Below are 17514 nucleotides of genomic sequence, written 5' to 3' on the forward strand. Positions count from 1 at the left end.
ATCTTTTCTACTTCTAGCTGTCTTTAAAAGAACAAAACAAAACGTGTCCTCGTTCATATTTGTATTATAAATAATTCATCCACGGGAGGGATTGGAGCCAGTGAGAGGCAGTAAACACTCTAGACAAGTTGTGAATCAATCTATAGTCCATCATGACTTGTTCCAGCCAGACTGGAGTAGTCTGGTCACAATGAAAGTTGCATACTTGAAACACAAAGAAAGAAAGAAAGAAAAAACAATTAAATTTACTTCAGTATCTACTGGTATCAAAGGTGTCATTTAGTTATTACCATTTCTACCAGGACAGTAAGTAAACTGACTACATATTAGCCCTAGACACTGACAGCATGTGATTTCCAGCATTCTCCACGTTTCATGGGTGTGCAACATTTGCAAAATGTGCACAGCAGCCAGGCAAATACTTTCACGCACACTTACAGCCATCACAGCCACACACTAACATGCCATTAGTGTAGTAGCTACTCACTGTAAGTGAAGACACAAAGTTCACCAAAGTAAACTGCAAAGGAATCACCAGACAAACATTTGTAACAACAAACCTAATTAGACCCTTAAATCACCCTCACCCAGCTGAACATGGACAAAGAAGCAACAAAGGCAAAGGGACTTCAGCGATCCAGAGCTTATAGGCAGCCATGAGCCAGCAGCCTCAGTGTGAGCTGTACAAGGATCAAAGCAGTTTCAAGGTATCTGCTGATACTTATACACATACTGGAAAATTAAGAAAATTTAAAAAAAAAAGTCTGACATCTGTTTTGTTGCATAAATTCATTGCTCCTGCTATTGTTTGCTAAGCTAAAATATGTGAGATAAAGGTGGCTGTACAGCAACTCATCTTCATTTAATAGAATAAAATAGAGCAGAATAGAATAGGACTTTTTTAATCTCTTGGGGAAGTCCCCTCAGGGACATCTTTCCCAAAGCATAGCACTATATTTTCAGTTGTTTTATTGAGAAAATAAGTTATTGCATTAAGAGAAATTAGATGTTGTTTTGCATATGTTGTCATTTACAGCAAAGAAAGGCAAAAATGACTATTGACAGGTCACACTTAGGAAAGTTGGGAATCGGCTAAGAAAATATCCTAATACAAAGAGTGTTTTAAAACAGTAAGTATAGTTGAGGTTAACGCAGCGCACTACATCTTAGTGTATATATCTATATATATGTAGTTTCCCATGTAGGCTTGAAACTCATTACTATTTGCAAATATGTTCAATTTACTAGCAAGGCACCATTTATCAATAGACTATGTAAGATCTAGGTCTGAGACTGTGCTTAGGGAAAGGCCTCACTGGTCAGATACCCCTGGTACCAAACTGAGAAAGAAAGAAACAGGTTGAGGCAGGTTGGGGTAAATGAAAAGTAATATACATGTAAGTATGGCTCTATTTCTGAACTTCTAAGTAACTATATCCAACTAAAACTGGTTAGTGTTGTGCATATATGCCCTAGAAGCCTACAGATGGATGTCCGGGTGTTGGAGGATCCGAAATAGCAGGAAGCAGTCCAGAGCGGCAAAAGCAGCTTGAAGCGATGTGGGATTTTGCAGTGTTACTGTGAGGGTGTGTTTGGTACAGTATATGATGTGAGGAGTGAGAGTGAAGTCTTACAGCTCACTTCTGAAATAGCTCAGAGCTTTTGCTTCATTAGATATCTGTCAGTGACTCAACATATTTGCCTTAGGCTATGGCACTAGGATACTTCACCTGTATGTATCGTTTAATATAATAATTAGGCACCATGTTTTGACAGGTAAGGTAATGTATGAGACTGTATATCTGATTCTGCAGAATTAGTTTTGAAATGTTTAGTTTAAACTGCCATTCATGAGTGTGGCAGTGTTTACAAAAATATTAAAATAAGCTATCATTTAACAGCAAGCCATTAATATCAAACTGGAATCTCACCAGCTATGCTATGCACAAGCAAGAAGAATGACAAGAAACTAAGCGGTTTGTTGCAATCATAGGATACAACATATATAAGCCTCTGTTATCTCTCATTGTCATCTATAGCTGCTAACGTGCCAAAGCTGCCTCATGAAGCTTTAGCAATACAACATGAATGCCACGCTCTAAGTTCTCACTCTGCAGCAAGACACGACAAACATGGTGTCAGTTTCCAGTCTAGAAAAGGATTTTTTTCTTGTAAGCATTTCTAACATTCATAATTAATTGCCGCTTTATGTACACAAAGATGTTGCAGACACAGCATGTAGAGGAAGAGAAGAAGAGCTGGTGACTGACAGTGAGGAGTGACTGTGAGCTGTGTTGATTTCAGATGGAACCATTGTACCAGCATGAAGGTGACCTTGTGGCTTATTCTAAGGTCTATTAATGGACGTGCAAGCGCTACCCTCCTGCAATTTTTTCCTACAAAATATGATACAACTATGTGCTTGCTCAAATGGGTCAAATGAAAAAAATCTGAGTTACAAAATTACGAGAGAATTAAATGAATGTCAAAACATTTATCGGCTCATCCGAGTTAAATCAGAACCACGATAGTCAGTTCAATGTCAGTCTGGGCACATGGCTGCTGAACACATCCAATTATTGTATGCAAATATCCTGCAGCAGTCTGTACATTAACACATTTATCTCATATAGGTCTTTGCAATGTTTTTTGTGTATACTTGTTTGTGCTGCATATAAGCAACCGCACACGGTTGTGTTTTAGTCACTACAATAATTTCTGGGAGGCTTACCCTAACCTAAAAGCAACTTTAATGTGTGGGTTCCTCACAATAGCTGTAAATAGCTTTATGTCCCCACAACATATGGAATATGCTGGAATACACACACACACACACACACACACACACACACACACACACACACACACACACACACACACACACACACACACACACACACACATTACCCTTGCCTTGTTCTCCTCTAATCCGTCCCCTCATTCATGTCCTTCCGTCTCTCTTCATAAAATGGTTCTTAAATTAAGGAGATCAGAGGAAGACATTTGGGCCTTAAAATAGCTCAAATTTGCATGAATGTTTCATGGACATTTATCTTGTATCTTGTACTGTGCAGTACTGGTTAATTAGAGGAAAAAGGGTAGATATATTTAGCAGCAGATATATTTTTCATCACCACCGTCATTGTTGTTAATCGAGTCTAATGAACTGGTAACAAGAAGGGAAGCAACGGAATGATTTAGGATATGTACAAACCATGGGGAATTTCACAGAAGGGAACTATGTTATGCCATTTTGTATTTAACATGCTATGGGATTTTAACAACCCTCAACCAGTCAAAAACGTTGGTTTCAGCTGTAGATCATAGCTTACTCCAGCAGCTTTAATAATAAAGATCTGTGCTGTCCCATGAGTCTAGAGATTTACTGTTAAGACAAATTTTCCTTAAACCCACTTTTATTAAAGGTGGAACATGCATTAGGTTCTATATGTGTAGACTTCTACAAAAGCAACCCCCTCCTCCACCCAGACAAAATCATTACTAACGGGTCACCAGAAGTGTGTGGTCTCTGATACTTTCAGTTCCAATTTAAAATCAAAGAGAAACACAGCATTTCTGCTTCAACTTACTCTGGAAAAATGATAGGATACACAGCTGTGCTTACACACACCTTTGTCCCAACTATACATTATACATAATGATGCTAACATGAATCTATAGCATCTATAGTACGCAGATTGAATTTAATATAAATCTAATAAACATAATAATATTATTTGAGTACATCAATAATATAATGGGCTAAAAAATGCCTTGTTTGGGAAGCTACTGAGAATCGCCCTGATCCATCAACAGAGTGCAGCCTGGGCAGGTCCACTCACTTGACTCACTCAGTCTGGCTTGAATGACACCACTTAAACACACTACTGAATACAAAGAAAGATAATCAATAAAAATGAAGAGGAGGTTATTTCTCTGTTTCTTTTGTCTATCTGGGAGTGACAAAAGAAAAAGGCGAAAGAAGAGGAAGAGGAGAAAAAGGTAAGGCAATTCTGAATGGCATAGATAATAACGAGTAGATAGATAATTTATAACACAATGAGAATTTTTGTCTAGGGCTCCCACAGACTCTAGACTTGCTGCTGCCCATCAATCCCGACGATCGTCTTCAAAAACATAAGCGGTATGCATCGAAGCATAATGTGAATGCCAGGATACAGTGTTTCCCTGTTCCACTGTTTATTTTCTAAATGTGCAGTCCCCCTCCCCAAGCCAGTACAAGTGTACAGAGTCTGAAGAAGACTTCATTAAAATTGCAAGACAAGACGGTCTATGTCTCTGCTCTGCATTCACACAAAGTCTAGTTATTGAGAATCTTTTTCACAGGGTTATGTAAAGGTTGTGTGTGCTTTAAAAATGACTGCTATGAATAAAAGAATATCAAAAAATATGTTTAAAAATATATCTCTTGTTCTCGCTATTGATGCTTGCACTTCTCATTCGCTTTCTATCTTCCTCAACTGCTGTTCACTTTCTCTCTCTCTATCTCACTGAACCAGGAACGAAAGCCTAAGTTTGAATGTTGCATTTCTAGATAATACCCCAACAACTGCTGCAAATCATATAATCATCATTAAGTGCAGGTATTTTCCATATATAGGTGTTTGAGATCTGAATTTCCTGCCCTGGTCCAAAAAAAGAAAAAAGGTTTCAATTGAGAAAATAAGCAAACTCATGTTTTGGTAAACTTCACAGTGCTTTTCCATTTCCTTTTAATGCAGTCATTTACATACAAAGTGCCTGTGAAAGAGAATGAGGAACACTAGAGAGAACACCAAGAAGCCACTGGGTTGTGGGAGAGTTTAACAGCATACGTTTAGAGTATTTTTCTCAGAGCCAATTAATTTCTCAAAGTGTGGTTCAGCATGGATCTTACATTACACTTCGTGTTACCATTACATAGTTTTGATCGCAAAGCTCAAAACCACAGATGGCTCATCTAAAGGAAACAACAAAAATCAATTATTAACACTTCATTAACATTCATCTTCCATTAAACCAGAGGTTTGACTTCAGAGATTCCTCAGTAGGCATCAGTGCCTACGCTCTACTGATTTGAGTTACATTATTAAGGTATTTGTCATTCATATATATGCATGTGGAAAACCATGCAGGTGCGTGCTAAGGCTCTTACGTTGGCTTGGATGCCTCTGCCTGGTCAGTCTGGAGTTTCTCGCCTCCCTCCACCTCCATGGTGCAGTAAACAATCCTGTTTGGAGCCAGTGATTTCAAGCCCTGCACTTCCATGATCACCACCTGGGAAGCATAGACACCTCAGTGGAGGTTACTGATGTAAAGTGATTTATCTGAACGGAGTTTAAAAAGTCAGCATCTTATGAGCAGCTAGCAGTTCTAGGCAGTAATTTTTCGAAACAGTATGCCAGCCACAAAGACGATTTAAGCTTACGGCCAGTGCCCTCGTTGTACAAAAATGTAGATTGTAGTTGATTTTTTTTTTTTTACTGGAACAGGCTGTAATAATTTCAGATTTCCTTCCAGTGAAGTATAACTCTCTATCATCAAAAGTGCTAGTAGGAATAATCTGTCACATCAGGTCTTATATTCACTCTTTAATAACTCTGAACACAATATAGAGATAACACTGCCAGAGGTAACTCTTAAATTGTAACCATGAATTTCAAATGGGAGAGCCAAAGGCAGAAATATGTGCTGGCAAGACAAGAGTTTACTTAGCAAAAGTAATTCTTAACTTTCCTTTATATTATGCTGTTTGTTATCTAGTCATCTTGCAGATTTTGCTTGGGGGTTTGGGGGTGGGGGTGGGGGGTGGGGGGGGTGCACTCAAAAAAATTTAAGGAACACTTAGAAAATGCATCAGATCTCAATGAGAGAAATATCATGCTAGATATCTTTACTGATATGGACTGGATAACGTGTTGTGAAGAAAACGATGCCACATGGTTTGATGAAAATGGAAATGATCAACAAGGGGTTGAATTTAAAAACACCCAATAACCAAAGCCAAAAATGCTGCAGCAGGCTAATCCATTGTGCTCAAATTTCATTGCAGCACCAACATGATAGTTTGCATGGCTTAACAACATTGCGGCATGCTCCTAAACAGCAGACGGTGTGCGAGGGGATCTGCTCCGGGATCTGGGATGTGCAAATCTGGAGGAGCTGGACTACCTGTGCAACCTCTACAGGGCCCAAGTATCGCCTCATGCTGCCAGTTGTGACACTAGCCTTAATCAAATGCAAAACTAGGAAATAAACTGTAAGAAAACAAGAGGAGGGAAAATATAGTGTCCTCCACCTGTAAAATAAGTCCTCATTTGGGGGTTGCCTCATTGTTGACCCTCCAGTACAATTTCATTAACACCAAAGCAGCTGAAACTGATTAACAACCCCCTCTGCTACTTAACTGATCAGATCAATATTCCAGAAATGTAATTGCCTTGATGATGTACTCTGATTACAAGGTGTTCCTCTAAAAAATTTTTGAACAGTGCATGAAAATCTTAACATCTGCTCTTTCTATGTACTCAACGCAGGAATCAAGTGACTTGTTGTGTATCACAAGTGATTCCACCTCGAGTTTCTGAAGAGGTGAATTCTTTCAGCGATTGGAAATAAACTTGGTGCTTTACCAAAGACCTATCACAGTGCCACCTCACAAAAACACATACTTCTTTTGCTACTGTGCAAATAATTTCAGACTTCAATCTCTAGAGTGGTGTGCCAAATTGTTTGTGAGCAAACAGAAGAAGCAGGGTCTTATTCTTCTGCACATTATGTACTTCCTGATTCCAAAATAGCACCGCATCATAAGAAGTGAGGTGCGATAGCTCCCTGTTCCATGGTAATAGCTCATCTCAGACAAGCCGATAACAAGATGACTCACATTTACCTGCTCCGTTAAGGAGGGGGTTTTTGTGTGTATGTGTTTATGCCAGTCTGCTCTTCGCACGGCGTCTGTTCAGTCCCCTGAACAGGTCTGCTGTGTGTTTCTATACTTAGTCTCAAGTAGTTGATACAAGTTATGAATTAAAAGTTATGTTGTAGACAGATGCAGTTTTGCATTTATATGACAGTTGGCTATATGTCAGATATCCATTTCACAATACCATCATCGAGGTGTCTGATTAGTCCTAGACTCATTCTGACATTCATAAAGAGCTGGCTCGAAAAGGAAGAAGATACAAGGATGTCTCTGAAAGAGAAGTCCTTGTATCTAATTCAACAGGCTATTACCTGCTTTATTCTCATAATAGCACAATCAGATGTCACACTGACTTAATAACAAGTAAATTAAAGACTATTTAATGTCAGCTGCATCAGACACTTGTGTTCTCACATGCATCTCCGTAGGGTCTATCCCTAAACCTTTCTAAAAGTCTAGAACGGTTTAGGGATGCAGCGAATGTGTCAAAATAGTTTATTTTCTGTAAATATCCCTACTTCTTTTGAGTGCCTGAAACATTTGTACAGTACTCCATCTCAAAACCATCGAAACTTTGTAATGCTTGTGATTTTCACATATTGATCATCACACACTCATATCTAGTATCTAATTACCTCTAAAGTAAATGACAGGACCACATCAGATTTGGACAGCGTGTTCTCATCCTCTTGGCCCATATCGATGATAGAGGTATTGTGTCCCCGCTTCAGCTTCTGGAGTTTAAACTCCCCGCCCTTAGACACAGGCATGCTCTCCAAGTTGGCCATCAGCTGATTCACTGAAGACTTGAGTTCCTCGATGAACATGGCCTCCATCTCTTTAGATACAAATTTGGGGAACTTTCCACCCTGTTGACAAAAATATAAAAAGGCTCAGAAGAGAACTACAAGTCGGGTAAAATAAAAATGATAAAAATATCAAAGAAAGGTTCATTTACGTCAGTTTAATTAGTTTCCTATAGCAATGCTAATTATGTGTAAAGTAAATACAGCAACATTTGTAAATACTGCCCATACACTACTCTCTTCCACTACGATGTTTATAAAAGTTACACCATATTGGCAACATATTAACTATATAACAAAGCATGAATTCCCCCGCTGAGTCTGACTCACTCTGGCAATCTGGTCTGCCATCTGAAGACGACCATCCAGCTCTCGTCTGATCTGTGCAGCCTGCTCATCCAGGTTGTCCAGCTATTGGTAACCAGAGAAAAGCAAGTCAGTTGAATCCCACTAGGTATTGCAATGCTTTAAATGTGAAATATTATCATTATTGTTACTGTTAATAATGACTTGTTTAGGTTGCATAGGAATATAGGTATTTAGCCAGTTTTGTTGGAATGTCATGGCAACTGACGAGGTGCACGTACGCTCATGAGGAACCAGACAGGACCTGCACGGCATATTGCTCTTATTGTATACAGCCAGATAACAGTTGTTGGTGATAATACACAGAGAACGGTAGTAAACACAATGACATATAGCACAATAAATTTGATATGTTTATCAGACCTCGAGGGCACATGGTCTAAGGAAACAATCAACACTGATACAGCAGGAACACATATATTTCTCATTTCACGCAGTCTTCCTCCATGTCACGCGCTGCCACATACATTTCCTACAATGTAATTTGGGCCACAACAGTTAAGTGAGATTAGAAGCAAGTAATGCCACCTTGAACTGCTTTGCCTTGGACAGAAAATATGAGCACGTTACAGAGATCTGGTAAGCTCCCTAGATTTTTATTTTTAATTTTATTATTAAACTCTCAGATTTTCACTTCAGGAACAGCTGTTGCTGAGTCAAGTCACATGGCCCGAGGTCTTATGCTGGTCTTATGCTCCCTGTGGAGTCACATAAGGCGTTGCTTTCAATGACTCAATTTGAGTGAATGAACTGTGAGGCTGTAGACTTGGGACTCGGACTCAAGTCGCACTGGATTCGCAAACACAAGGACAGTCAACTTGACTTGGTGTTGCTAAAATACTGAAAAACACTCTACTGAATGTGGTTTTGTCTTTGAGCTCTGGCAAGCTGTCATAAATAATTAATGACATAACAAAGCTGTGGGCAACATCGGCTCACGCACACTTTCAGCTGCAGATGCTGGAAGCGGAACAAAGAAAACTCTAAATTTAGATAATTAAATTTAAGGTACTGGATAATTATTGAGAGGCCTTTTTTTTTTTAGCAAGTATCTAATTTATCACAAGAAACAGAATATAAATAAAGTAAAAGTTGTAAACAAAAAAGCTACTATTACTAAAAAATACTGCGACACTGGTGAAGCTGTTGTTTATTGTACATGGTACATAGATTGGTTCTTATAAAGCACCTTTCTACTCTACCTGAGCAATTGAAGACATGCACATGCCTTTTTCACATCCATTCAAGCCTAAGTGCCTTCTAACATTTACACACATTCACGCTCTGATGGATGCATCGGAGAGCAGCCAGTATCTTGCCCAAGGATATTTGGCATGCAGACTGGAGCAAGGGATCGGACCACCAACCTTCCGATTACTAGTTGAACTAGTTTATGGGAATACAGCATAGCAACTGCGTGGGCGCTCATTTGGTTACAATTAGCTGTTCAGGGCAATTGTTTGTATTTTTATTTATTAATTTATTTTTTCCATTATGACACACATCCTTTGCTATTACTGCTCAGCCCACTCTCAGTACATCCAATGTTAATGACGCATCCATTTTCTTAAACACTGATTCAATTCAGGATCATAAAGAGGCAGGAGGGTATCTCAGTATTGCTCCCTGAACAGGTGACAAGTGTATCACAAGGCTAACACAGAGATGCTAACATTAACACCTGCGGCCAATTTAGAATCACCAGTTAACATAACAAGCATGTGGGACACCCACCCCGGCTGTCCACTGCATTAAAACTCCAGGAACGTCCTGCTATAAAGTGACAGCACTAACCACTGCACCACTGTGCCACCATTAATAATGAATTACCAAAATCAGTAAGCTGCTGCTTTCTATTGTTCTAGCATCCCAAATTAAATACACGAGCTTGGGTCATTTGTTTAATTGAGTGCTTTCACTGTTATTGCAGGTTCATTCACATTATAGCTTTTGGTGTAGATGTGCCATGGTCAAGCTGCACATTTCAAACAGCTGATCTTAAATTGATGCCTCGGGAAAGGCTAAGCTGGGTGGGCCAGAAGAAATGACAACAACAGTGATAAAGAACAGCTCTGTCTTGAAATGAGCCATCCAGAACGTTTTCTGGTGCACAGGATCAAAACGAGAGATAACGCAACTCATTTACAATATTTGAAAAGTGCCTCGACTGGACAACATTAGATGCAGGCCTGACATCTGTTCGCCTAAAATTTGCCCCAGAGTAATGATAAGCAGAGAAATCTGCGTCTTTCTTACATCAATAATGAATGAGAGTTTTATATTAGCTGACACGAGGATGTAGTGGAAATGGCTGATGTCTTTTTCATGCACTGTGCTTCTGCATGTTTCACTCCTTCAGTTATTCTCTCAGCCAAAATGTCTCATTCTTGTCAGATTTGATGTTGTGACTCACCAGTCAGCACCGTTCCCACTATGAGGTCTGCAGCCTAATTGAGATGGGGTGTTTTTTGCAGCACAGTTGCACCTGGGGAGCCACAAACCTCTCCACCCAGCGGTGTGGTGTGCGTGAGTTTTACAGTGAAAAATAAAAATCAGCCCCGTCTCACCAAGGCGCTGTTAAACTGTAAAATTCTTGAGGTTTACATGAGCATAAAAACTGGTGGGAAAATGTGACGCTACAGTTTTCGTGGCACACACATACCGTATCAGAGATTTACTTTCAAGAGAAAGTAAATCTCTAGAATAAAAATACTTCAGTTTGCCAAACATACAGGACAAGAGACTGTCGATAAAAACATTGCAAAATTGTAGAAGAAACCTGTGATCTCTAATATTTCAATGCACAGCAGGAGCATGAGCTGCACTGTAATAATATAAGTTCTTTAAAATATTTTATATTTCTCACTGTCTAAAAAAATCATTCAGTTATTTGAAAATGTGGCAATACTTTTTCCAACTATATGTCCCTTATTGGGTTAAGTGACTTTCAATATGACAAGCTTGAAAATAACATGAAATAGTGCCCCAACAGAAGCAGGATACCATAAAATATGCAACGCATATAGCATGGTGTTCTTGAGAGGGGTAATGTATCACAGTCAATTTTTGATTTTATCACTAACAGCCACTTGGTCTCACCAGCTGAGCTCCCGATTCTATTTGTGATAACAGTGCTTTAAACTCCTCTGGTCTCCTGCTAATGGGATGCGTGCCAGACCTGACCTCTCTGTGCCTTATGGTATTTCACTCACTTATATTACATTAACAGGCCTTGTCTTTCAGGCTTTGCCATATTGATTCTTCGCCCCTTCCAGCAATCCTTTCTAAGAGAGAATGAGGTGAAGTCACGGTGCAGCCATTAGAAGCAGAGGAGGGGTGTAGTAAGTAACACACAGGAGGGAAAAGACTGACACAGACACCCGTGGTCACGGTCTGTACATTGAAAAAAAGGCAATACATTTTAGAAGCTTAGTCATGCAATTAATGGAATATTGTTTTCATTACTGAAATGTGTTATCAGTTTGTAATATATTCAGATGTGTGTTAAATGGTGAACTGTCAAGTGTGGTGTGCTACCAGTGTTGGCCACTGAACAGCCACCCTACTACATAACCCAGAGTTCCTGTTTAGTAGAGCACATAATCAGACTTTGCCACCAGCTGCAGCAGAATGTCTGCATTAGAAGCACAGCAGTACTCTGCCACGCTGAGACTCTTAAATGATGGAGAGCATCCTGTGGCAGGAAATATCATGAACCAGAGTATTATTTTCATTGTCCAAGAGCAAAAAAACCCCAAAAACAGATTTATCCACAGCCACAGCTCTGAATGATCCTATATGCTTTCCTTTCCCTTCTTTCCCTGCTGCTGCTGGTCTTGTGCTGCCTGTCAAAACGCTCAGAGATCTGGGTACTGTTGGACTGCGGTGCAAGCGACATCTGATTCTTGCAATCCCAAAAGAACAGCCTGGAAATTCAGCAGCTCAGCCTGTTAGTGTCTGACGCTGCATTTTTATTGTATGTGTGCTGTGTGCTTTCCCCCTCCTGCTAAATCCAGAGAATACGACGGACCTAAACCCATATGTCAAGGAAATATCTCTTCACAGGAAAATCTTTTATAAGTGAAATTGAACAAGGCATTAACACATATTTTATTACAGATATGTGTAAATTGCAGTTCATCTGCAAAATTGCTAACATGGAAAGAGCACGTGAATCTAACGGGTGCAATGTGAAGGGGGGGATGGGGTCGCATTTCTCCTGTTACTGTCATCTCTGCCCTGACAGCTTTGAAAAGGAAAGACAGTGCTTGCTGTGAAAGGGGAGGAGAGCTGATGGAACTAACAGCCACCACCTACTGAGGCCCACTGCACCCCAATCTTATCAAGCCTACAACTACTGAAAGGTCACTATTGTCAGTGGCTCTCAGGGACAATATAGGTGGACAGGTAATCTCATATAAATAAGACTGGCTAAAAGGTAAATTTCTGTCTATGTTACAGCACCATTGCAGCTAAATAAAGGTGACACTTCCTCAGTGTTAGCTAGACTGACAGCAGGTTAAAGGTGACAGAGCAGAAGCAGGCGGGTAGTTAACAGCTCAGCTGATAACACATTCCCAGGTGGATGCTGGGACATTAGCGGCAGCCTGTAAACATTGCCAGAGGCAGATTTTTATAAAGACCAAAGACAGGGCGGGCAGGGCTAGATCGGAGCTAGATGGGACCTGCAGGACTTGAAGCTGTCCTATATTTAGAACTGCTGCTGTGTGCATCAATGCGTTTGTGCTTTATGTGTGTTAATCTGCACGATGTGAGAAAAGGCTGTAGTTATTTGAGCGCACCATCGTGCAAGGTACCCCAGTTAGAAAATGTAATTGCAACTACATTTTTTTTTTCAAGAACATCCATCTCATTTCTGCTCATCTTCAACACAGTGCCTTGTTCTTAAAACCTAGGGACACCTCAAAACAGGAAGTAGGCATGAATTATATTCACCCTGAGTCCTAAAAAGTCCTAAAAAATGATTTGAGTTATTAGAGATAGACTTGTATACAAATACAAATTCACATCAATGGGCTCCTGCTTACAGCACTTAACAACACATAAGATATGTTACGTTACACTTATTATATGAGTGTTTAAGATTGTAACTCTACTTTTCAGAAGCCTTGATAAGAGCCTTGAACTCGAAGCATTGCACAGAAATCATTTTATGGAAGCTGTTTGACATGTGGATGAATCTGTTTTCAAACCTGTTGCATGATCTTTTTAAACCAGGTCCAGCCTATTATACATTGTGATGGGCATAGCTTTTTTGATCTTTATAGCTGACCTATAATAACTCTATCAACAGAACAACACTTAATTGCAAGTTGGTGCTATGATGCAAGTGATTTTGATTACGTCCATGCCTTATTTGGCAGTGTACTCTATATGAAACAATGGTGGAAAATTTGGTCATAGGGCTTTTTGGCAAAAGCATCCTAGAGCTAGAGTGAACCCCATTAGAAGCAGGCAAAGCTGGTGCTCAAGCACAGCAACGCTGTAGCCAAAGTGTGCCGTGAAACAAGGGCAGTCTGTCTCAGAGATAAAGGCTTGTGTTGCCTGAGAAACTATCAGCAAGAGTAGGCGGGAAGGTCATCACTCAGACAAGGGAAGAACAAAAGCTGAGATCGGAGAGAGCTGAGCTACGGCAGATGGAGACCTTCAGAAAAAACTTCACTATCAGGGTTTCCTAATATGTTTTGCAACCTCCAGAGAATATGGGATGGAACGGTATGGTAGATCTTTGAATGCAAGAAGCTGAAGTAAACTGAGCTTGGATTCAATGCAATCTGTGGCTAGAAAACCAAAACAGGCTACAGAACCACATCAATATCAAGGCTATTCTGTAAGATGGAAGTGTGAGAGAGGGCCCATCAACATGCAAAAGCCTCCCCGGTTAGTGAGTGTCTCTGGATAAAGAGAAATGACTCCACATGGGTTTCCAAGTACTGATTTCTGCTTATAGGTAAAGCTGGGATGCTCAAATGCATCAAAGCACAGAGGAAAAACAAGAAGATGTCACGACTCACTTGGTGTTCCCACAGAGAGTTGGCACCATGTCTTAAGGACTGGACTTAGGGAATATTTCAAGCTAGGACTATAAAATAGTCTATTAGTACACTTTTCAGGAAAAGAGGTTGTTATTTTGCTGTGATAATGGAGATTTGGAAAACATGGAAATAGTTTGTTTTATAGTTTTCCCATATAATAAATATTGTCTATATTCCATCCACACATCAAGCTTCACATCACTGCTTTTTCAGCTAAGAGGTGGCTTGCCAGGCATAGCAAATGCTTTCATCCTCTCCCAATCCTGTGTGGAGTGAAGAGGCTCCATTACGCCATTATATCAGCAACAGGCTAAACCAGGAAGAGCTCAGGCCTCATTTCCCAACTAACAGTTGCTGACATAACAAATTAAAGGGAAAAAGGAGGGATCTCCTTTAAAAACCTGTCAAAGGCAAACTGATTGGAATATCATCTTTCGCTCTGGGTGGGTGTCTACAGGCCATGATTTGCAATTCTTCAGAGGGGAAAGTTTCATTTTGTTTGTGCTTTTCTTCTTATTCCCAGGCTTAGGTAATTTAATCAGTCGCTCGAGATTAGAGAATCATTTCACTAAGTGAGAGCCCATTGATGTGAATAAATATCAGTGATTAAAACAACTCAGAATGAGAATCTGCGAGCAGTGGTAGCATTTCGTGCCGAAATGATTTGTCAGCTAATTACTTCAGTTCCTTCAGCAACTAGGTTCCCACCAAGCTCTACAAGAGAGTAAGAACTTTACCGAGCAGTTGTTGACCTGAAAGCGTGCATAATGCCATCCCTTCATGCTCACTTCTCCTGAGGTGAGTGCAAGAGAAGTGAGTTTCATGCCATTAACAAAAATGCATCAGCCACTAGCAATGGATACAAAATGTCCTGTTGTTAGCTGCAAGAGCAAACATAAGTGCTTATGGGTTGGTTTGATTTCTTTGTTTGCTTGTTTCTGTGTTTTAAATTGTGTTGTAGTTTACACTATCAGCTACTTATCATAGGGACCAAAGCTAAAGAATGCACTGCCGAGGACAGAGACGGAAATCTATAAAAAAGTAAAAATCAATTCCTCAGTTTAAGTCTGCATTTTATTTTCACCGCAGTTCTTCCTGATGGATAACCGATTGTAAAAATCAACAGACTCTTTTTTACAAAAGCTATAATTTTACCTTGCAGAACATAGGAGCTGCCGGACTGCTGCTTTAAAGCAGTGTGTTTGTTTCTGGATTTGTGTTACTTCCATAATTTTAACTAATACCTTAAAAAAATTCAGTCACACAATCAAACTAATAGCAATAAAAGCAGGCATCAACTCTTGAGCTAATAAAAAGAAAGAAAGAAAAAACTGCCAAAAGCTGTATTGGCTACTTAAAGTGGGTTTTCTCTGATTTAGGCTTCTGCAGGCAATCCTTGTAGAGCCTACATTACAATGTAACCTACATAATTGGCTGAACTTGTTACCAGCTTTCATGCGTGTGTTGTTTTATGTGTTAGTTACCTTGTTGATTTGCCACATATAAAAGAAGGTGGTGACAAGGTGACAATTACATTTCAATAGAGGTGCACCATCAGATTATGGTGTAAGTTATGCCACAGAGGGGGTTATAACTAGGGGTGGGTTTTAATAATTGATTCATCGATTAAAATCGATTCTGGCTTGGATAACGTGATATCGATTCATTAAAATCCTGAATCGATTTTTTTATATAAATGTATTTTGCCCAAAATTCCAGAATCTCAGGTGAAACGTCACAAAATTTTGACAACCACCAAACATTTAAAACAGTAAATGAGAGCAGGTACACGGCTTCTGCACAAAGACGTAAACTCAAAGCGCGGACCTGCGGATCAGAATCAGTGAGATGTCGCCTTTCTCACCCGACGGCACGGACACGGTCGGGGCTGAAAGCCGACAGCTCGCTGATTCTGATGTTTCGGCGGGTCCGCGCTTTGTGTTTACTCCCTTTTTGCGCTGATTCCAAAGCTGTTAGTTTTATCTCTCTCCAAACAATATTGACTGAACCAGCAGCAAAAGAAGATCCAAACTGCGCTTCACATAAACATCGTCATGGATTCCCTCTGACTTTCACTGTTTTGCTTCTACCACGATAAAATCACACTTCATGCACAGCTCTCTCTCTCTCTTTCTCAGTGTACTTCAAGAACAGTTTCCCGTCTATCCCCGAAATCTGTTTTCTGCATTATTCACTTGCTTGTTATGCACAAGACTACCGTTATTTACAGCGCTGTCGGTCGATGTTTTTTTTTCCTTTTACTTACTTCCGAAAAGAAAACCTAATTTCTGCCGTTCAATAGGCTTCTGAACAAATTTAAACTTTTTAAAATTATACAAAATGCAAAACGCTGTGTCTCTAATAAAACCGCTGTAACTTCAGAGGTAATGTTCATATGTTGATTAATGGTTTTCTTTTGTTTTTGATGTACTGCAGAATATTTTTATAAAATCCCAGGCCGGGAAAATCACCTTCATGTTTTTCTGTGTTTTATCTTCAGCTACTTTGACACAAAGGCATCTGCTGTGACGCTCACACCTTTGATAAAGTCTGGAAAGTGTCAGCTTCCTTTTTATAGATACAAAATATGTAAATGTACTGATCTGAATTATAATATTTCTGACTGTCTGAGGCAAAATTTCCCAGATTCAAATCGAATTGAATCGAATCGATTCTAGAATTCAGTGAAGATACCCAGCCCTAGTTATAACATCCCTGTAGAATTAACATCCAAGTATAAAGCTGCATGCTAGGTGCCCATGTTAAACTTCACAACAACACATAGCAATTTTTGTCTATAAAGCTAACCATAACAATCACAACAACTGTATATTGGCTACAAAAGGAATTCAAATTTTGTAAAGGCCTAATCTTTGCTAACAGTAGGTGTCTTCTTGGCTTCACCTCAGCTAATTTGAGTCATGAAATTTGGACCAAATTTATCCTTGTTTGTAGTCCTAATGGCTTTTGGAACATTTTTATTGCAAATATTTGACCAAAAATACAGACAGCCGTCAAGAAAGTCTGTGCTCCAATTTTGGTTAGTGAAATTTGAGTATTTTATTTGCTACCGAATGCTAATTGGTAGGTGCCTGGTTCTATTGTTTACAGTCTACTGATGAAACTTAAGTTTCAGCAAGTTAGCTAATAACTTAGCACTCCATCAATCATACAAATAAGGTCACACAAAAAGTGATTGTAACAGCAGTAAAAAGCTCTTCCATCGCAGGTTAACCAATGCTCACAAAACTCTCAACACTTATACATGAAAAGTTTTCCTAGACGTTTTAAAACTGGTTTCTCACATTACTATTTTACTCAAGAAAAACCCAATACAAACATATTTTTCTATAAACGCTAT

General features: G+C 39.5%; 1 protein-coding gene across 8 annotated transcripts in view; it reads right to left on the reverse strand.

Annotated features, from left to right (window-relative positions):
* LOC146632460 (calcium-dependent secretion activator 1-like) overlaps positions 1–17514 on the reverse strand; it is a 64981-nt gene that overhangs the window by 29058 nt on the left and 18409 nt on the right. For all 8 annotated transcript variants that reach the window (XM_085354407.1, XM_085354406.1, XM_085354405.1 and 5 more), the window contains exons 4-6: positions 8062–8142; positions 7561–7794; positions 5156–5277 (exon numbers count right to left, since the gene is read on the reverse strand). In XM_085354407.1, coding sequence (XP_085210533.1) covers positions 5156–5277; positions 7561–7794; positions 8062–8142 — 437 coding nt within the window. The remainder of the gene's footprint in view (positions 1–5155; positions 5278–7560; positions 7795–8061; positions 8143–17514) is intronic.

The sequence above is a fragment of the Diplotaxodon limnothrissa genome, linkage group LG5 (assembly GCF_057381915.1).
Source record: "Diplotaxodon limnothrissa isolate DT_005_m linkage group LG5, D_limnothrissa_male_GT1.1, whole genome shotgun sequence".
Classification (NCBI taxonomy): domain Eukaryota; kingdom Metazoa; phylum Chordata; class Actinopteri; order Cichliformes; family Cichlidae; genus Diplotaxodon; species Diplotaxodon limnothrissa.